The following is a 22,324-nucleotide window of genomic DNA, read 5'->3' on the forward strand; positions in this document are numbered from 1 at the left end:
AGAGAATTATAGCAAAAGAAAGGCTCACGTTTATCCAATTATTTTCCATCTCTAGGGTACAACCTTCATTTGCCAGTCTAAATACATTTAATACTTCACTAGAATCTGGCTTTATTGTTTTCATTTTACTGAAAAAAATATCAGGAAATGGAATTTAAGCATGAAAAAATGATATTGCTTAAAAGAGATCAGAGAAATAGTGATGTGTTAATTGGCTGGATTCTACAAAAAATTTCAGCCATTGAGATAAAAAATAGAATACTGGCAATATATTATTTTAACAAGTTTGTTTATCTATTGAGTCTTCCTTTTATGAGACTTAACTGTGTCTCTGTATGATTTAAGTCAGTTCATTGAAAATGTATTTGTTTCAATTGGTTATTCTTGTAGCTGACACTGTTGTAAGCTCTTTGGGGCAGGGACTTGGTTTTTATTTGTACAGACCATTGCACGGTTTATAAATACGATTTGTGTTGTCATTTTATAACATGACATAAGAAAATATGACTTTAGTGGGTTCCACCTTCTGTGTGTGCATGGTGTGTATACGTGCGTATGTACTCAATTATAAATACACATTCACAAAGTGCTTAGATTCAACATTACAACAGCGCACTAGGCCCCTATCCTGCTCCTAGTGAACTGAAGGGTAAAACTCCCATTATCTTCAGTGGTGCAAGATCAGATGCTAAGTAATAATAGACATTAGATCTGGCCAAGAAATTATTTTTGTTCCTGTGAAAAAATTAAACAAACACAAATTAGTATTGATTGAATTTTTTTTCAAGTTACTGGGTTTTCATTGAAAACCAACTCCCTAGACGTCTCAATTTTTGTTTTTTTTTTTTTTATGAAAACTTAAGAAAGTTGAAGAGGGTTGAAAGCACCACAGGACTGCACCCATTTAATTAAATCAGTTTCTAAATAGAGTAAAATTTAGACCAGCCCTAAGCATAATCTGATCTCAGTACAGCACCATGGCACAGTCCCTGGGGCAGGACTCTATTATCTGTTTATCCTGTGCCTAACACAGCAGGGCCTTGAACTATGATTGAGGTCCCAGGTCCTACCATAATACATACAATAGCCTCTTCTGCTTTGCTGCTAACCTTTTTCTCCTCGCTTCTTCTTAGTCCTATCAATATGGTCCTTAAGCTGGATGCGAACCTGCCTTTCATTAGGCTGATCTCGAATAAATGGGTGCTTCATCAGCTGTTCGGTCGTTGGTCTCTGACTGTGGTTCTTTACTAGGCAGCTCTCAATGAATGACTGGAATTTTTTAGACCTAGTAGAGAAAGAAAAATGTGTGTGTTAAAAAGAAAAACATGAATCCAGAATTACGTCCAGTAAAAACACGTCAGACATTTTCTGGATACTTAAAAGGACCAGCCAGCTTGAATTTTTTTTGTTTGTTTGCAAATTGACTAAATTTTTTAAAAATGGACTATTATTGGAATGTATTCTTTCAACAGTATTGTCCTGAAATAATTTTTCTCATCTCCTGTTGATGGTTAGAAGGATCTCTCTATTGCTCATTATAAAATACAAACAAAGGGAAACAATTATTTATAATTATCTATTACTGCATTTTGGTGGGCGGTAATAGATTTCTGGGTTGAAGTGGGATAAGCAAAGTGATTTACATTTACCCAATTGATGTTACACAGATTTTTAAACGTTTATAGCCTGTACAATCTCCTACTCATTCTTGCTGTTCTTAGGCCTTCACTTACTCCCACCATGAGCTTGGACAGCATGCACTAATCCCATAGGGCATTACATCTTGGCTATAGTATGTTTGTGAAATCTACACTGTCAGCAGGTATCCACACTGCTTCAACCTCCACCCATCTGTGGATCAAAACTAATGACTTGCCATTCTTGCTGTGCTGGGTAGAAGTCGGAATGAGGCTGTGTTGACTTAGCCTAGCCCATCCTCCCCCCTCCCTGCCTGGCTACAAAGAGTTAAACTAAACTCCAGCCAAAGCAAATCTGAGAAAACAAATTTTTCTCTTGGCCTTGGATTTTGCATATCAAAAGTTCTGCCTGGAACTAATTTCAGCACATTATAAACCCAAGAGAATAAGGATTTACAAGAAGGAGATGCTGACAGACCACTATGGTGCATGTTGCTTTAGCAAACTGGAACATTTGTGTAAATTAATGTCAGAAGCCAACTGATATTACAGAATTGCATTGAGAGGTAAAACAATAAGCTTTCAGGGATTTTATTTTTAAACCGTCAGACTTAAAAGTGATTTATCTTCTAACTACTAAGCCATACAAATTGGGATGTGAAAATAAACACTACTAGCTCCAATAAAATCCCACATCCAGATTTATTAATGAGCAAATCTCTCCTCTCTACCCTCCCCCTAAAGAACAGTTTCTTGGTGTATTCCAGAAGGAGAAAGTCGGGTGAAGCTTTATTCAATCCAATTCTTTGTACATGTTAAAATAGAGACTGAGCCCCTGAGCCTGCATATGGATCCATGTGGGCAGACCCCTTCACGTATGTGGAGCCACAAAAGCACTGGGGACCTGCCCAGGCAGATCTAATTGCAGGATCAGGGCCTGGATCATTACAGAGAAATGTAGCCAAAGACTGTACTATCTGGTATGCTGGACAACAAAAGCAACTGAAAACATCTCATTTAAGTGGCACTCTGTTTTATACAATCTGTTTGCTTAAAACAAACCTTGCAAAAGTAATTTGCTGTCCCCTGCTGAAGTGAACTACCACAAGAATCAGTGTTTAATTACATATTTAAAGTGTTTGTTTGACAGTTATTGTAAATAAATACCAATTGCTTATTAATTGACTCTTCCTTGAGTTTAACGGGTATATAAAATGCCTACATGTAAATGATCATGAACCCCAGCTGCCGGTAATTTGATTTTGTGTTTCAGTACATTCCATTAGATTAGTACCTCCTGTTTACCCAGTCTGCTTATATGCAGTACTAATATTTTAATACGCACATGGAAGTTAGTTAGGTATTGACGCTACATACGACAAAAATGTCAAACTAACAGTCAAATTATATTATAAGCACAGACATTAGTGAGACATTCAGTGCTTTACTGGAAAGCAAATACACACTTTGCACTGCCAGTCTGACAGGTAGTCTTACAACAACAGTTAAAAAGTGGCCTCCCTTTGCATGTGTGCATGAGATCATCTGTGCATGTACTTTTCAAACATCTGCGTGTGCATGTAGTGAAATTTACAAAACCTACTTGTATACTTTTCTAGCAGGCCCTGGCTTCTATTTTAAGGGGAAACACTGCAAAACTTGGCACTCTCATATGGCTTTAATCCCAATAAGGCAAAACTTCGCTATTTCAAATGTTTTTCACTTTGAGTTTCTGGATTGTTTTGAACACAAAATTCAAACTGAAATTCAGGGAGTTGGAACCTTCTTGAATCCAAGGGGAAAGAAGGAACGCCCAAATCCCTAAGAAACAGACCTGCAGCTACACACAGCTCTGTCTGCAGCCCTGCATTCTGTCACAGTGCAAGTCCTGGTTAGCATACAAAACAAATCCCAGCTTTCTGAAAAATGACTGACAAGGATGGGGCTAATGGAATGCCCACCCTCTTCCGGAAACTGCTTAGAGTCCTGCAGGTAACATGTTGAACAAATCCTCCTGGTACTCAGAAAGCGTAACATGTGAGAATAACAAAGCATTTCCTTAACAATGTTATGGTTCAACACCTAAACCATGCAACTTTTCAGGGCCAGGTTATCTGCTGGGGTAACTCCATGGAAGTCAATGGATTTACACCACTAAGAACATGGCCCTCAGTTTTGCATGTTTCCAACAGGAAGCCTCATAAAACACATCAGTTTCACATGAGTTTCACTTTGAGATCATGGAAACTTTCAACCCCCAAACTGAAGGGGAAACTCTGGGCGTGTGAACCTGCGTGTATCAAATCCAAAGACCTTGTTTGTACCAAGTTATCAGAGGCAAAGCAGACAAATAACTTAATTATTAACCTATTTTACAGATGAGAAAGATGAAGTGGAGAGGGTAAATGACTTGGCCAGGAACACAGAGATACTTTTACTAAATAATAACAACAGTCAACGCTTACACAACACTAGAACTCACATCTGCCTGGCTGCCAAGCCTGTGCTAAGACCATTCCTTTACACTTTTTTCCCTTCTTTGTCCATTCCCAATTATATTCCCCCTCCCCACTCAAGCAAATGGCATGTGATATGTTGTGATGACAGAAGTAGACACAGCTGTGATTGTCTGGCACACAGGTTTTCCAGCTTCTAACTCAGGGGTCGGCAACCTTTCAGAAGCGGTGTGCCGAGTCTTCATTTATTCACTCTGATTTAAGGTTTCACGTGCCGGTAATACATTTTAATGTTTTTTAGAAGGTCTCTCTCTATAAGTCTACTAAACTATTGTTGTATTGTAAAATAAACAAGGTTTTCAAAATGTTTAAGAAGCTTCATTTAAAATTAAATTAAAATGTTGATCTTACGCTGCCAGCCTGCTCAGCCTGTTGCTGGTCTGGGGTTCTGTTCACCTAGGCCGGCAACGGGCTGAGCGGGGCCTGCGGCCGGGACCCCGGCTGGCAAGGGTCCGGCAGCCAGAACCCCAGACCGGCAGCAGGCTTTGCAGGGCTGGTGGCTGGGACTCCACAGCCCACTGCCGCTCAGGGGTTCCATCCACTGGCTCCTGCCGGCCGGGATGCCGGCTGCTGAACCCGCTCAGCCCGCTGCCAGTCTGGGGTCCTGGCTTTGCCCACATACAGTGGGTACCTACCTTCTCCCTGGTTCTGGCCCATTCTCTTCCTCTCTCTGCACTGAGCTGAGGGTGGGAGTGCATTGAGCACAGGGCTGGGGGTGAAGGGTTTGGCCAGGAGCTAGAATGAGGGAGGGGGCTCAGGGTTGGGGCAGTAGATTTGGGTGTGGGGCACTTACCTGGGCAGCTCCCATTTGGTAAGAGGGGTGCAGGTGGGAATGTGGGTGGGGGGTGCAGGAGCTCCCGTTTGGTGCTCAGGGTGGGGGTGGGGATGTAGGGGGTGTAAGAGTCAGGATGTGGGGGGTGCATGGGGTGTGGGGGCTCTGGGTATGGGGGGGGTGCAAGAGTCAGGGCGGGGGGGGGGGGGGGGGGGGAAGGAGTCAAGCAGAGGGCTTGGTGTGTGTGAGGGGGTACAGGGCTCAGGGCAGGGGCCTGGGGGATGTGCGGGGCACAGGGCTTAGGGCACGGGCCTGGGGGGCGTGCGGGGCTCAGGGCAGAGGGTTGGGTGTGTGTGAGGGGGGGTCAGGGCTCAGGGCAGAGGGCAGAGGGCTGGGTGTGTGGGGGGGGGGGTCAGGGCTGGGGGCAGGGGTGTGGGGGGTGGGGGGGGGGGGGTCAGGCAGAGGGCTCCCCCCACTCCTGCGGCCCCCAGCTGGCTCACCCACTCGGGGCCCTGCGGCGCACCGCACGAGCACAACTAGAGCCCCCCGGCGAGAGAGTCCCCTCTGGCTGTGTCTAGAGGAGCCGATCTGGGCGGCGCATGACCCTGCGGTATGCGAGCTCCTCGTCCCAGGGCTCTCTGGCCACCATCAATTCCCGCTCGCCCGCACCTGCTGTGCGCTCAGCGCCGCCGGGCCGCTTCTCCCAGCAAGTACCAATCCATGGCCACGGCCGGGCGCCTCCTCCCGGGGACACTCAGCAGCCGGTGCTAGCGACGCCGCCGGCCTCTCCCGCCTCAACCGCCCCCGCTTACTGCCGCCGGGAGTCAGGACTGGGTCCGGCAGTGAATCCGCTCCCCCGGCGTGCCACCAATCCACCATGGCCAACTATACCAAGGTGGCCCAGGTGAGCAGGCCCCTCCGCGCCCTCGGGCAAGGCTCCTCACCGGGTGAGGGGACGCGGGAGACCATGGGCAGGCCGCTGAGGCGGCTCCTCTCTGGGGCGGCGCGGGCTCCGCCCCTCACTGGCTGCATGTCCTCAGGACTTGGGCAGGCAGAGGCATGCCATTAAAAATCGGCTCGCGTACCATCTTTGGCACGCATGCCATAGGTTGCCGACGCCTGTTCTAACTGTTAACTAACCCACCCGCAGTCAGAAGAAAGGATGTGAATAGGGAAGAGTCATACAGGATTACTGTACACAGTACAGGCTGAGTGGAAAGGCTGAAGGAAAGGCTGAGTAGTCTGTTCTTGTGAGCACACATGGACACCCCTAATGCTTCTACGATCCTAAGAAATGCAAATTATAGGGGGGAGATGCATAACTGATTACATTATGAATGATGTATGAAATAACCCTGTTATACAGCACTTCACACTTTAATAGTGCTGTTCACCCACAGCACTCGTAGCATTTCACCCATGTTCATCAGACTTGCTCCAGGTCACATTGTGAGCCAATGATAGAGCCAGGAAAGAATCCTCAGGGGTCTGGACTCCCGGCCCCTTGTTCTAACCTCTGTCTGCACTGAGAACAGGGACAGCACTGCCTCAAGACAGCTTGCATGCTGCTGGGTTGTTGCACACACTTCCTAATAAGCCCAAGTGATTCCAGAAAAGAAAGTCAAGCCTAAATGTCTGACACTCCAGAGTGCTCGTGGCATACAGGGCATAGGCCTGCCAAGAGCCAATGGAGCTCTGTGCAAATTAATATAGCCCAGGGAAGCCAGCATGTGGTTCACAAGATGAGGCAAGGCAAAACTATCAGCCATGGTCACTGAGAACCCCTGAGTGCAAGGGCTGCTCAGGGCTAGTGTCTTTTATAAATAAATAAAATAATAAATTAATGGAGATATCCTATCTCATAGAACTGGAAGGGACCTTACAAGGTCATTGAGTCCAGCTCCCTGCTGTCACTAGCAGGACCAAGTACTGATTTTGCCCCAGATTCCTAAGTGGCCCCCTCAAGGATTGAACTCATAACTGTGGGTTTAGCAGGCCAATGCTCAAAGCACTGAGCTATCCCTCCCGACCTTAGCCTCTCCAGATGAAGTATTTGAAGGGGTACTGTGCTTCTCAGCAGCTCCAGGAGCCACAATGCCTCCCGGAGACCAACATAGTGTAGGGCAGAGCTCTGCTTTTATGGGACAATCAGGCTCTTAAACACACACTTCAAGAGAAACGTCCGGGTTTTACTCCTTGCTCAGTCTCCAATTCACTGTGATACCTTGGGGCAAGTCACACCACCTCACTGCCTCAGCTCCCCCATGGGGATGCACACACCTAATAGTACTTCCCTAGTTCAGGGGCGTGTGCAGAGCAAATACCACGCTTAGCATAAACAAGGAAAGATCTGCTGGGTCCAAGCGTTTATGAAAACAGCCCCAAAATTCAAACTTCATTTGCTTAAGAACTTCAGGGGCAGAAAGTAAATCATCATATCATGCTGATTTGAACCAGAAGAAGAAGAAGAAGATTACAAGGCGCCAGCCTTTAACTTCAAAGAGAAGCGGGGCTATTTTAAAAGCAGGTGCAGGAGTTCAGCAAGAAACCAGGCAGACTGTGTTTCTACAGGGGTTTTTCTATTTGCAACAGCAGGCAAGATCCCAAATCCTTTCTACTTATCAGTGGATTTCACTGACTTAACTTCTTCATCTTCAACCATCAAGGATTTTGCAGCCAGTTAGCCATTTTCTTCCTATGGAAAAATCCATCTTCATCTCAGTGCTTTAATGTGGTTGAGGTCAATATTGCTGCCTATGGAGAGGTTGACAGTCCTAAGCCCATTTAAGACTACTTGTCCTGGGAGTGGAAAGCACAAAACACAGAGGAAAGCTGCTGATCTTTGTTACCCAGCAAGTTGAATTTTTAAATTTTGCTTTTCTCCTGTGATTTTAGTACCTGTGAAAGATGCAAGACAGTTCTGGGGATGTGGAAAACTTGCACCGCAGGGATCTGGGGAAGCATTTTGGGGGGTTCAATTCTTTGGGTTCAGCATACACAGCTTCTTGTCCTGATTCGATTAGACCCAAAACCTCGGACTAAAACTCAGTCAAAACCATTGACTTGCCCCTGGCTTCATGCTGAAGTCATTTAAAACAATGTCAGATTACTTGGTTTAAAATCATGAACTAATCCACATTTGGCATGTAGTTGAGTCCAGAAGTGTGAGCCTGTTGGTATTTCATCTGAGTTTCAAATTCATAATGAAACCTAGCAAGATTTACATAGCTTTACTGAGAATAACAACTGTAAGAAATGGAGACTAAAGGCTTCTATTTATCCATAGAACGGATCCAGCCCCAATAATCGTATTTCAACTGTGATTCGGAGAGGAGTGTAAACAAAATTCAGTGTCCATTCAACCCTTCCCTTTGCTGCAGACTGTCAGGAAGGATAGACACGTCTATCACGCACTAGACAGAGACCACCATTTCATTTTAGAAAGGTCACCTAGTGGCCATCAGATGATAACGAGTTTGGCAACTACAGATCTCGGCTGGAATTGAACAGATCTAGAAGTGAAAGGTTCTGTCATTGACTACAAGTCCCTCAAGCCATCCCATCCCCTTAGAAGTTTTTAATTCTTGCTCTCTTCTCTCCAAAAAGAGAGGCTGCAGGGGTTAATGACATGAGGGAGAGAACATGACAGCAAAGTGACCTGGTAGTTTCACAAAAGCAGTTTTCCATCCAAGTAGAAATGGACCCAAAATTCAGATATGGATTTCAAACACCCCAAAGATCAATGGGATTAGGATTCAGGAGGGCCAGTGCAGCTCATCAGAAAAAATGGGAGAGAGGTGCAATATATGGGTGTGAGTTTAAATACCCCAAAGTCTAGGGATATTTAAATCTAGAGTGTTGGTCTGGCCCTTTCCTAGTCACAAGCTGAACAATTATTGCATCCCCTTCAACTTTCTGAACATCAGAACAGTGAAAGTTGGGCTATATTAACAGTGAGACAGTTAGCCGGAATATGAGGGAAGGGTTGCATGTAGCCCAACTCTGGCTTGTGCAAGATGGATTAAAATACTCCAAGGACACAGATTGCAACTTATCAGAACAAACAAAACAAAACTCCTGCTACTGTTCAATTTTACCTAAAAGGCGGGGGAGAAGGAGGGTTGCTCAGTGATTTCTTTCTTCAGCTGTCTTCTTTCTCTCTGGAGGTTCAGACTGCCTTTGGCTATGTCCACATAGTGAGCTGGGGCTGTAATTTCCCTACTCACGTATGCATACTCGTGGGGGCTTGATGAGAGCTAGTGCATGTATAAATAGTAATGTAGCTGCGGTAGCACAGGCAGTGACAGTGGAGGCCTGTGCCGAGTACAAACCTGCCTCAAACTGGTGGGTATGTATTTGCCATGGCTCAGCCATGCCCCTGGTGTTACCGTGGCTACACTGCTACTTATCACTGAGCTACCACGAGTATTTGGACTAGAGCTGGGGAATCACATCCCCCTAGCTCATAGCGCAGATGTAGCCTTTGATGAATAAACAATGCAACATAAGCCCTCTCGCTTACATCCTGCAGTCTGCCTTGTGCAGTAACAGCTAACTCAAAAGGTACGTTTGCCAAGCAGTCAGAGGTGTGATGCCAGCACGGGTAGACATACCTGAGGTAGATCTGATCTAGCTAAAGTGAGTACCAATAGCAGTGAAGATGCAGCCCAGCAGACTGCAGTCTGGGCTAGCCAGCAGAGTATATTCCCAGGCTCTCTGGCCGACTTGTGCTTGGGTGGCTAGCCCCTGCTGCAGCAGTTTCTCTGCTATTGCTTCCCATGCTAATTCGATGAAAGGTACCTCTGTACGTCTACATACGCTGCAATCACAGTTCCAATGGCAGTACAGACATACCCGATGTGTAAGTGGGAGACTAGGGGCTCATCAGAATATATGTCTGAATACCTGTTGCGGCTGGATCGCTTCGGGTATCAAAAGGAAGTTGCACAAGAGCCTGCAGTTCACAGATAATCATATCATACAACCCCAGCACCGCTCTCTGCAGACTTCAGCCTGCACAGAGGGGTAGGGGGAGGAATTGATCTAAGTTACGCAACTTCAGCTACGTGAATAATGTAGCTGAAGTCTACGTCCTTAGACCTACTCACCGTGGTGTCTTCACTGCGGTGAGTCGACTGCTGCCGCTCCTCCGTCGACTCTGCCTGCGCCTCTTGCGGCAGTGGAGTACCGGAGTCGATGGGAGAGCGCTCGGGGGTCGATTTATTTCGTCTAGACTAAACACGATAAATCGATCTCCGCTGGATCGATTGCTGCCCACCGATCTGGCAGGTAGTGTAGACATTCCCTTCTGAATAACCACTGTGGATACTGTTTCAGACTGGTAAGAAAGCTCTCTCTTACATTGGCACCGCACTAAGATCCAGCCAGCTAATGATGAAGACAGCAAAACTAGTGCTGGGCCTGTGTGTGTGTGTTTTAGAGGGAATGGTGCTCTTTGGATGCTGGGAAACACTGCCACTTGGACCTCACTTTTCTTCAAAACCTGCCTTTAACTGTGCACCCACTTACCGGTGCTCTCAGCACTAAGAGAGAAATTCTAGCACCAAGACAGCACTTTTCCCCTCCAACTCCATACTTCTAGCACTAAGTTGGAGTACTCTCCCTCTGTAATACTAGCAGTCAGGGGTGAGTGGCAGTACTCTCTCTCTCTCTCATATACCTCCCCCCCCACACACACACACACACCACCCTAAGTGGCAGGGCTTCCTGTCTTTTCTGGCTAAACCACAACTGAACCTGGGATGATAAAACTGTGAAAACCAAAGTCCAGTGCACTTTAAGGGTTCCTGCTTACATCAGCACAGTAACAAAACATCTGCTGGGCTTCAGGGATTCTTTTTATTTTTTTAAAGCGTGTTTTATTGGAGTGTCCTGGTTTTCTTCAAGATGCTGTTGCATTTTTTCTCTTCCAAAATTTTAAAATAAAACCCAAACTTAGTTCAAATCTCCACATTCCTGAGCCTTCAAGATAAACTATCCCTTTTTGGAATGAGTAAATGTTTCCACTTGAAAACGGAATCTCTTTGGAAAGAAATGGCAGCCAAGTGAAGTGTCATGTGGCTTCAGGCTGCATAAACCTCTTCAGAAAAGCCAACTCTTTACTGTGAAATGGCAACATTAGAGAGCTTCTCTCTCTGTCTCAAAGAGAAGTTGTCATCCCACCCACACAGTGCAGCCAGCTGAGATCAAAGCAATCTTTCCTTAGGGCCTGATCCTGTACCCACTGAAATTACACCAGTGACTTCACTAGAAACAGGATCAGACCCCTAAACTTATAAAGAGATTGTGTAGTGCTAACAATACAAACAAGTAATAACATTTTACAGCATTTGAACTTCAGTTTGAAAACAAGACTCACCACTTCTTCGATTTCAACCGTGGGGCTGGATTCCGGGGGATGAGGAACAGAGCTCTCATGGGATGCATGTCACAAAGGGCTAAAAGGTACAACAAGAGGCATTAGGTAGGGCAGGAAGCAGAACAGATACTGAGCATTTCACAAATAAAGCATGTGTTGGGGCAGGTGGAGAATCTAGAGACAGGATTTCTCTGAAGTAACAAGAACTCTAACATACCACTACACAGAAGTATTTGAATAAATACCCCTCCAGAGGCACCTTCCAGCCCAAGGAGTGGCATGACGCTAGAGATGGCCTGGAGCTGCAAAGCTTGGATCAAGATCTGAACTCCCCCAAGCTTTGGGGGTGTCTGTACTTGGAGTTTTGGTTTAGAGTTAGGGGCTAGCTATGAAGTTTGTATGCCTGCAGCTTTGTGTTTAACCACCTGACAGGCACTGATGCAGGCGACAGCTCACATACGTGCTGCACTTCAAAGCCATAGCATGTGCAGGGATCTCTGCCCTGGTTACTTTTAACAAACAAGATCCTAGCATAAAACTGATAGGAATCTTAACAGGTTTACGAGCTACCTAAATGCATCAGCTAAATCCTTTGCATTGTTATTTTTGTCACAAGAAAGGCCACTGAAATAATACTCAGCGCATTGACAATGTTTTTCATCCATACACCTCAGAGTGCTTTAAAAAGAAGGGTAATTATTTTTTAATCCCCATTTTAACTAGGAGAAATTGAAGCCCAAGATCACAAGTCAGTGAGACAGCAAGACAGAATCCAGGTCTCTTGACTCCCATTCCAGTGTTCTATCCACTGGATCACACAGACTTATCATAGCATCTAGAACCTTCCTGTTTTAGTTCTCAACATTCATCCCCTTTTCTGGGCTCCCCAGTCCACCCTTTGTCAGTCTTGTTTAGACTTTTCATCTCCTTGGGGTGGGGACTGTTTGTATGTAGTCTGTTGTACAAAACAGTGTGCGTGGCTGGTGCTTAGCAAATAAGAGCGAGTTACAATTTAGTCATAATAACTCAACCAAGGCAGCGCGTCTACTTACGAGGAGCACCTTCTGCCATCTCGATGGCTGTTATCCCCAAAGACCATAAGTCACTCTGGAAAACAAAATACAGAGAAATGGCTAGCGCAGAAGAACCTTGTAACAATTGAGAGTCCTCTGAGGGAGGAGTGACAGTACTGCACTCCACAGGAAGGGTTTCTGGGCCATTTTATTATGGAGAGTCTGATCTGTATTCTCTCTCTAAGTCCTTGAACTCCCGGCTCAGAAGATTTTCTTTTATGTTTTTCTCATTGTCAGTGCTTTGGAGTAGGATTCCCCTCCCCAGAGGAGATGTGGTTTTAACTTTGTTTGAATGCCTGAAAAACAATTGCCGTATGAGAACTCAGAAGCCCCATGATCCAGTGTGATCGTGTTTCAATAATAAAGCAATACATCTTTTGAGAGTACAATACAGAAACTCAGACACATGATATTTCAGCTGCAGCAGCAGCACTGGGCAATTCTATGCTGAATTGTTTCACCCCACTCCCTCTTCCAATATTGCCAGCTTCTAGGGTGACCAGACGTCCCGATTTTATCTGGACTGTCCCGATATTTACTTGTTTGTCCCGCGTCCCGACCAATGTTAGATTGGGACGCGAATGTCCCGATATTTTGCGCTCCGGCGCACAGGCAGGGAGGGCTCGCGCCCCCCCCGCCCCAACTCTGCCTCCTCCCTCCCCCATTGGATCCCTCCCCAAATTCCCGCCCTTGCCCCGCCCCCTCACTGCCCCATTGGATCCCTCCCCAAATCCCTGCCCTGGCCCCGCCTCTTCCCCAAACATGCCACATTCCTCCTCCTCACCCCTCCCTCCCAGGCTTGCGCTAATCAGCTGTATGGCGGCACAAGTGCTGGAGGAGGGGGGAGAAGCAGGATGCAACAGCCAGCTCAGGGGAGGTGGAGGCGGAGGTGAGCTGGTGTGTGGGGGGCGGGGCGTGGAGCTGCCCCACCAATTTTTCCTATGCTCCGGCTTTTCTTTTTTTCTTTTTTTTCCCCCTCCGCCGCTGGTTCTTGGGTTTGTTTGTTTTTTTACTCTGCCGGCACTCCCCCTGCCCCCGATATTTCACATCTCTCGTCTGGTCACCCTACCAGCTTCCGACTTGTGTGAACGTTAACCTGCAGCCGTAACAGAACCAGGCAGAGTAGGGTGTGCAAGCACAAGACTCTCTGGACTCTCTAGACCAGCGGTCGGCAAACTTTCAGAAGTGCTGTGCCGAATCTTCATTTATTCACTCTAAGTTAAGGTTTTGGGTGCCAGTAATACATTTTAACATTTTTAGAAGGTCTCGTTCTATAAGTCTATAATATATAACTAAACTAGTGTTGTATGTAAAGTAAATAAGGTTTTTAAAATGTTTAAGAAGCTTCATTTAAAATTAAATTAAAATGCAGAGCCCCCTGGACTGGTGGCCAGGACCCGGGCAGTGTGAATGCCACTGAAAATCAGCTCTTTTTTGTTGACCTAAATCTTGTCAATATGCTTAGAATCAAAGGAAACAAAGATTGCTTCCTTTACTAAAATGAGATTATTGCAAATGTATTAGTGTGCTTTCTCTTTGCCAGGTGGGCTGCAAAGCTTTTCTAATTTTTAAAAAAACTTTAAAAAATCCAAATCAGTATAAAATGTGTGTTTCCTGCTGTGTTTTTCCTTCCCTTTCAGACTCCATAGATTGCCTACCCCTGCTCTAGACGGAGATACACTGACAAAGTAAATAAGAAGTCAATATGATTGAACCTGCTCTATGGATCTTTCCCTCTCCTGGGGGGTGAAGCAATTTCTCCACATGTGGAAACTGTTCCTCAGACACCACACCATTCATACCAACTTCTGTTGTATCTGCTGCACCTTCTCTCCTCTCCCTTTTTACTTAAACACATTTGAAACATTTTAATACCTGTGAAAGGAGTGAAATTGGCAGTCCCATTGACTGGGGCGCTCTGTCGACAGAGGGACAAACCCTGATGTCCTTATTCAAGCCAAATCCTCACTGGAATTTTTGCCTGGGGATGGACTAAATCAGACTGGATTAATTTATTTATTTAAGGCATCTTTACTGGCGTAGCTGAACATCTTGCATATATTCATGATGTAGCAACATATTACCGTCCTCTTATTACAGATGGGGAAGCTGAGATAGAGAGGGGAAGTGACTTGCTCAAGGTCACATGCAGTGTGTGGCAGACCCAGATATGGAATTTGGACCTCTCGAGTCCCATAGACTGGTATAGACCTTCTATACCAGTATAGTTAAGCAGCAGAACCCTTCTGCTGTGGACACAATTATAGCAGTATTTATACCAGTATAGATTATTCTGATTCAGGAATGGAAATAAGCTATAGCAGTATAAGGAACCTTTATACTGGCAGAAATGAATCTAGGCCAGGTCTACAGTATAAATTCGAGCTAGAATAGCTATGTGTGTCAGAGCTACCAACCAAAGGGGGTGAGGGCTGGAATAAGCTCTACCAGCAATGGTGCTGGTATAAACTGTCCACACCACTAGGGAGTGCTTTAACAGTACATGATACTAGTACAGCTATACCAGCAAAGCACTCCTTGTGTAGGCCTGGACCTACGCTAGAGCTTGACTGATATGTCGGGGGGGAAAAATTAGTTCACCCCCTAACAAACAGTTATATCATTAAAACTTTTAGGCATAGATCAGCCCTTAGACTAGCCCTCCCATCTAAACTGCCTTGCTAACCCTTTCCTGATGAAGGTGTGGGGGCAAGGAAAACTTTCAATTCCTCTGTTAGGGGCCCTACTTTCCTCCGTAGAAGCAGCATTGTGTCCAGCCCAAGATCTCAGGGGATCCACCAAATTCCAGGACAGATGTCCCATAGGAGCTGTGCGGCCAGGGCCAAGGTGTCTTCTACTAACAGCCACCCCTTTACTCCACCAATGGAAGGGTGCCAGAAAAGCTAATACAGCCTACGATTCCTGCATGGTACTAGGGGAGTGGGTGATGTGTGTCAGTGCTCACACAGGAGAGGTGAGAGGTATACGTAGAGGAGCCCCTTCATGCCCACATCGAGGAAGTGGGATGATCCTTGCTGTCAAGGGACTGGACTGAGATCCACCAAAGTATGACCTATAGAAATTTAAACAGTTATCAAGGATGCATTTGTGTTACAACTGACCTGGACTGGATTTGAACTGATGTTAGAAGGCTCCATGTTCTCCTACCAATCCTCCCTATGGCAACTAATTTCACAGCATGCACCACCATCAAATTAGTGGGCAACAGAACAAAGGTGGAATGTCATGGCTATGCTTTTAATTCTTTCTAGCAAGACTTTGGTGTTAGGAGCAACTGGCTCAGTTGATAGTCTTGCTCTGATGGCATAAATAGCCCACAGTGTCAATCAGTGTGCCCAATTGGTAGTGGACAGCTCACTAGTTAAAATTAGATGATCTATAAATGGATTTGATGCAGTGCCCATAGACAGGCTGCTTAGGATTGCTTAAAAATATAAAGCATCTTGAGATAATTCAGAAGAAAGAGGGGACTGAGCTAGGTATTACTGTTGATTAAACGGGAGACAGGAGAGCTACATTTCTCCAATGGGAGGAGAAACAAACAGATATGCTTCCTTGTACTCAGGGCCGGTGCTACCATTAAGACAAACTAGGCAGTTGCCTAGGGCGCCAAGATTTGGGGGCGCCAAAAAGCGGTGCCCCCAATTTTTTTTTACGGCGTTCCTGGGCTGGGCTGCCGGCGGCGCGCTGACATGTGCAGCTCAGACTCCCTCTCCCAGCGCAGTGGCCATTCCACTTCTCCCGCCTCCCAGGCTTGCGGCGCCAATCAGCTGTTTGGCGCCGCAAGCCTGGGAGGGGAGGAGAATTAGAGCGGGGGCGGCGTGCTCGGGGAGAAGGCGGAGCAGAGGTGAGCTGGGATGGGGAGCTGCCGCACGGCTCCCCGGGGAGGGGGGGGGAGCTGCTGTGGGAGGGGATGCCTCAGGACAGGGGGGGAGCTGTCACTGGGGGGGGCGCCCCAGGGTGGAGGGGGGCGGGGAGCTGCCGCAGGGCTAGGGGGGTGGGGGGCCACAAGGTGGAAGTTTCGCCTAGGGCGTGAAACTTCCTTGCACCGGCCCTGCTTGTACTCTGCTCCGAAACCTTCTGCAGCCCACATGGCAAATTCGGCAATTGATCTCCTGAACACCTAGAGCAAATGGGGAGCTTCTTTTTGGAAAACTCACTTGATATAACTCTCCTATCACTTCTCCTGGGATCATCGCATTTTCAAATGGCAACATTTATATTCCTGGCTATTCACCAGGAAGCATTTGTAAGTGGTGTTCAACTGCCCGTGCTAGAGAGCATCTAGAAGTCATTGATGTGCTGGGTTTAAGCTTTGAGATCCATTAATGAATCTCAAAGACACTTCAGTTCTTGCATACTGGAGAAAATGCTTCAATTACCAGGATACAGAAAAGAATTAATGTATATGCATGAGAGAGAGAGAAAGTGATAAGTTTCCTTAGTGGCCATGATACAACTTACTTTTGGCCGAAGTTAGGTAATTCATTACTCTAGACACTGTGTAGGCAGAGCTGTATAATGATTAATAACCAAGTACTGAATACATTAAAAACAGAACACACACTAATTTCAGTGCCTTCATTTGAAGTATAGCCTCAGACACATCTCTGAGGTTGGTGGGCAGCCAGCTGGCACCATAAAGAGACTCAGCTAAAGCAAAGCCGAGGAGCTCTCCTATAGATGATATACTCCACTGCAGAGCAGGGGAAAAGGCCAAACTTCCAGGTACAGCCATCTACTCCAGCAGGGGTCCACTGGCAACAGCTTCGCCTTCTGGTGCCTGTCAGCATATCCAGTTCTATACTGTAGTCCGCTAAAATGATTTCCTGTCTTCATTGATATGAAGCCAGTGATCCCAACTGCCTTTGCTCTCCATTTATCCAGTCCCCGTCACATTCTTGCAATCCCTCTCCACCTTTCCTCACCTCCATTTCAACCCCGGCAAGCACCCCTTCAAAACCAAATCTCCTGAAACCACATTTTTATCATATAAAGAAAATGAATATTATATCTAATGAGATGTGTCTTTTGTTTGCCCTCTCTCTTGCTTTTTGTAGTGTAAGGTCTTCAGGGCAGGCAGTGTGTCTTCCTGTGTGTTTGGGAAGCACCTGGCACATTTGAGAGCTACTGAAATTTAACAAACAGCAGCAGAGACCCACTGATTAATGGGAATGAGATTGGGTCCTTAATCACATGCCAAGACCTGGAGTCCTGAGTTGAGGATTCAGTGTTTTCTCTGCAAGAGTTGACACTTCAAGCACATAAACAGATCTCTTCATACTAGGTTAGCTACTAAAACCACACAGCTTAGAGACGGACGAGACCTATTAGGTAATCTAGTCCTTCCCGAAGGGCCAGTGGAGGACTGATCCTCACTGTATGCAATTAGCTCATTAATCCGCACAGCATCTGTCTTGCAGGTAGGTACTGTATTGTTATCCTCAGATGGGAAGAATTCATCCGTGCTGAAACTCCACCCGCTTCATGGAGTTACATCAGAATTGAATTTAGCCCAAGAGAATTTAAGCTACCGATCTAACAAGAGTTAGAAGGAAGCCCAGGGTTAGAATTTAAGAGGTCCTGGCTCCTACTCGCACGCTCCAACCACTGGACATGCTGAGATATTCTTTGAGCTTTGCCCAGCCTAGTTTCAGATTCATAATTGACAGGTCACTGCCACCTCCCTTGAGAGACTATTCCAAAGTCTAATCATTGTCACTGGCAAGACATTTCTCTTGCTGTTCAGCCTAAATTTTCCCCTTATGGAATTTCATTCCAGTTGTCCTAACTGCAATTCCCTATACTGCCTAAAAACTCCCTCTCCACTGTTGACATTTACACCTTTCAATCTCTTGTCGATTGTCATGTCCTCCTTTGTTGTTATTCACTCAAGCTATACAGTGCATATTGACTATCTCAGTCTTTCCACATGGGTCAATTCTTACAATCCCTTCATCATCATTATTGCTCTTCTCTGAACTCCTTCCAATTTCTCAGTAGCCTTCTGGTATTCAGGTGCCCAAGATTATAAGCAATACGCCAAATGATTTTAACTAGATATAGAAAGGGATTATCACCTCTGCGGGTCTGAAAGGGAAGGAAAAACACAGCAAGAAACACACATTTTATACTGATTTGGATTTTTTTTTTAAATTAGAAAAGCTTCGCAGTCCACCTGGCAAAGAGAAATCACACTAATACATTTGCAATAATCTCATTTTAGTAAAGGAAGCAATCTGTTTCCTTTGATTCTACACATATTGACAAGATTTCTGTCAACAAAAAAGAAGAAACCTCTAGGAAAAAAAACAAACCTCAACAATGTGGGTTCTGTATTCACCTTGTGTGGTGTGGTTTATTTTTGTGAGGTATTTGTTGTATCCTTCTGTACATTATACAGTCAAGCTCAATTTGCCTAAGCAAACAGTGAGATCAGAAGCAGTTTTTCCCCCCCCAAAAGGGTTAAGTCTGTGGAGGTTCCTTTTTTACCCACTAATTCCAGTCTTTTATATTTGTTATCTCAAGCCATTTGGCTTTATACTTATTTGGGATCTGTAGAATCTGATTTGCATCCTTTTTAAAAATTGTCATTTGCATTTTTCTCTTCACTTCAAAGCTAGAGCATCAGCTGTAGTGAGGTGAACCTGAGACTGGAGCCAGATCCAGTGGCCACCAGATTACAATAAGCTCTGAAAACACCCTGCAGTTTGAAGTATCGGCAGCAATCAGCCTTTTGTTTTCTATCCACAAACAGCCAATGCCAGCTTCGGAGACAAAACCATCTAGTCTGCTAAGACTATTTGATCCTCAAGGACAATAGGGGAATTCTGATCCCAGCTCCTGCTCACACTTCCACTGCATATTAAGTAGCTTAGCTATTTTGGAAGAAGGAAAACATCAGGGATTTCTGAGGAAAGAAATGCTGGCTATGAAGATATAAAGCCAGGATTTTTAACAATATCAAGGAATTTCAAGTGCTCTTTCCAGTGACTGACTCCTTTTTGGGTGTAAACCTCTCCAAATTGTATTTAGAATATGCAATTTAACAAGGAATCTATCTAGTGCTAGCAAGCAAGAGAGCAGAGAGCATCTCAAGAGGAAGAATCAGGCATACAGATAAACCACAAGCTTACTAGCCTAAGGGCATATATTCAGCGGATGGAAACCCCCAGGGTATCTGAGCCAGAACGTCTTCTTGGGTGGGGATTTGCAAGGGAGGAGCTGTGCTTGCTGGAAGGAGCACTGCCAGTGAAGCCAGGGGAAATGCCAATTCAGCAAATCCTCCAAGCAACCTCTTTTTGGGACACTCCTTTGAAGTGCTGGCCAAAGAGTAAAGCTGATCCCCCAGAGTGGAAATGCCTGAGAGAGGGTGGTGGCAGCACCACCTGCCCTCTTGTGGAATGAATACCCTCGGGGGCACAGGGAAGTATAATTTACATTTCCCCGAGCCAACATATGAAACCAAATCCATGCCGTTCAGCAGTCACTCCCTGTTGTGAGATGTGCAAAGGGCAAAACACCTGGGGCAAGCTCACCACTGAGTTTTGAGTTAGCAAGAGGATGCTGCTTCTTGGTTCCCTCAGTAGAGCTGCAGCCTATGAACCATGGAGATTTTAGTTCATGTCTCAGGAGCAGTATTGTGCAGACTATATGTACACACACATAAAGGAAAACCAACTAGAGGATTGGGGTGTCCGCTAATTGGTTAAATCTGGTTAGGTATTTGTCAACCAGTTGGCAGACACTATATGTACTAACTAAAGAAACATTACTACTGCCCATAAAGTTTTGTAATCTGAACTAAAATGCTTGCAGCAGAGATACACCATATAGTAGCTAGTGTGGGTTACATATAAAAAAAGTTCCCTAAATGATCCCTACTATAAAACAGACTATCCAGCTCTTCAACAGATGCATGTCGTAGTGTTAACCAAAGAGGATTAACTATTTGCACATGTGCATATCATTAGCAATTTAAATAACCCTCAGGTTGAAGTCTGAAGCTGGACAGCTGCTCTCAAGGAAACAATCTGTTAAGTTGCTGACTGACATATTTTAATAGACGAAATGTACGAGATTTTTTGGGGGACTTTTTTGGGCCCTCCATCATATATATTTTATTTGCCCCATGGGAAAAGTAATCGTCGATCAAGGCTGTGATGCTGTGTCACAACGGTGGAGTGTTTGCGTCGTCACATGGGAAAATTGTATCACTAATAGGCGGCTAGCCTTCTATAGGTCCTTGCCTCAGAGTTTATGCTCTCTGTATGTGTGTATATATATCTCCTCAATATATGTTCCATTCTATATGCATCCGAAGAAGTGGGCTGTAGTCCACGAAAGCTTATGCTCTAATAAATTTGTTAGTCTCTAAGGTGCCACAAGTACTCCTGTTCTTCTTTTTGCCTCAGAGTGTCTAACAGTACTTTCCAAACATGATTTCTCACAATGCCCTCATGGGATGTGGAATGGGCAAATGCACAGAAAGGTTTAAACTTTTCAAAACTGTCTATTCATTTTGGAAGCCTAGCGTGAGCCACGTAGGGGATGAGCATGCACTGGAGCTCTAGATGACCAGCACTTCTGAAAATCAGGTCCTGACCACCCCAAGCTAAATATTAAAAAATGAGACACCCAGAATTAGTGGACACTTTTGGAGACTTGGGCCCAAGTGACTTGCCTACAGTTAAAGTCAGGAGTAGAGTACAGGAGTCCCAATTTGATCTTCCATCTATTTCTAGTTTGAACTGGGAGTTATGATCCCTGGCTTCTATTCCTGCTTCTGCCATTAACTTGAGGCATGATCTTGGGCAATGGCAACATTGCATCCTCATGACAATGTCATAGCCACTAACATGATGTTATGTTGTCATCAGGCCTCAAATAAAATTGGAATGCCAAGCAGGACATAAAACAGATCAGTGATAACTGGGACGGTCCCACAAATTTTTGAACATGCAACAACCATAAGACCTCTGTGTGAATGCCAGCCAGACATGCAGACTTGAAAATATTATTTCAGCTCTTCCTCTCTTGACAGGATAAAATTTAAATATACTGCACTGGACAGCACAACACAGCAGTTCAAAGGAAGCCCCCAATACCTCATTCAGCATTGAGAAAGACCTTTTGCAGTAATCTTTAATACTTAAACAGCATGACCAGGATTCATATTAATAACAGACTGACAACTTGGAATCTGACTGCCGGAATGCAGGAGAGGACTTTTCTGCATTTCATTGTGCACTTACAAATTTTAAAAGCTGCCAAATCCTTTGCCAGAATCCTGAATATTAATAATGTTTATGACTGGAACATAACATTTAAGATCAGATCTAGTGTCCTCTTCATATGTTTATGATCAGAATTGTAATTTCAAACAGTGACAATGGTGATTAAAAAAGTCTAACCTGAGAGATATTCTTTCTGAGTCTCTTTGCTCATTTTAATACTTTGACTGACTCGGACACTTTAATGAGTATTTTTTAGACCTCATTAATATTACATTTGTAGCAACATGTAAGTAAACAAGAAGATGCTTGATTGGGTACCTTGAAGTCATAAGTGGCATCAGGATTTTCATCACAGGCAATGACTTCAGGAGCCATCCAATAAGGAGTTCCAATGAAGGTGTTTCTTCTACCCACTGTTCTGTCGAGCTGAGCACTGACACCGAAATCCACTGTGTATAAAAAAGATACCATATGATCATAAGTAAGGCAGAGACAAAACTGAATGATATTTTTCAGTTGGAACATATGAAGATGGAAAATAATAAAGTCATGTTAAATTCAAACAGACTGACTTTTCTCAGTCTTCAGAAAAAAAGATGTATTGGGCCAAAGGCACCCCCCGCCCCATTGAACTCCCCTGAGTTCAATGGAGTCCTAGCAGGGATGGATTTGGCCATCTGATCTCTTTGT

General features: G+C 45.0%; 1 protein-coding gene across 13 annotated transcripts in view; it reads right to left on the minus strand.

The window, feature by feature from the left end:
- Positions 1-22,324, minus strand: part of TNIK (TRAF2 and NCK interacting kinase) — a 299,369-nt gene that overhangs the window by 82,446 nt on the left and 194,599 nt on the right. For all 13 annotated transcript variants that reach the window (XM_034782240.1, XM_034782236.1, XM_034782229.1 and 10 more), the window contains exons 7-10: positions 21,953-22,083; positions 12,357-12,411; positions 11,305-11,383; positions 1,110-1,285 (exon numbers count right to left, since the gene is read on the minus strand). In XM_034782240.1, coding sequence (XP_034638131.1) covers positions 1,110-1,285; positions 11,305-11,383; positions 12,357-12,411; positions 21,953-22,083 — 441 coding nt within the window. The remainder of the gene's footprint in view (positions 1-1,109; positions 1,286-11,304; positions 11,384-12,356; positions 12,412-21,952; positions 22,084-22,324) is intronic.

This window comes from Trachemys scripta, chromosome 9, assembly GCF_013100865.1.
Source record: "Trachemys scripta elegans isolate TJP31775 chromosome 9, CAS_Tse_1.0, whole genome shotgun sequence".
Lineage (NCBI taxonomy): Eukaryota > Metazoa > Chordata > Testudines > Emydidae > Trachemys > Trachemys scripta.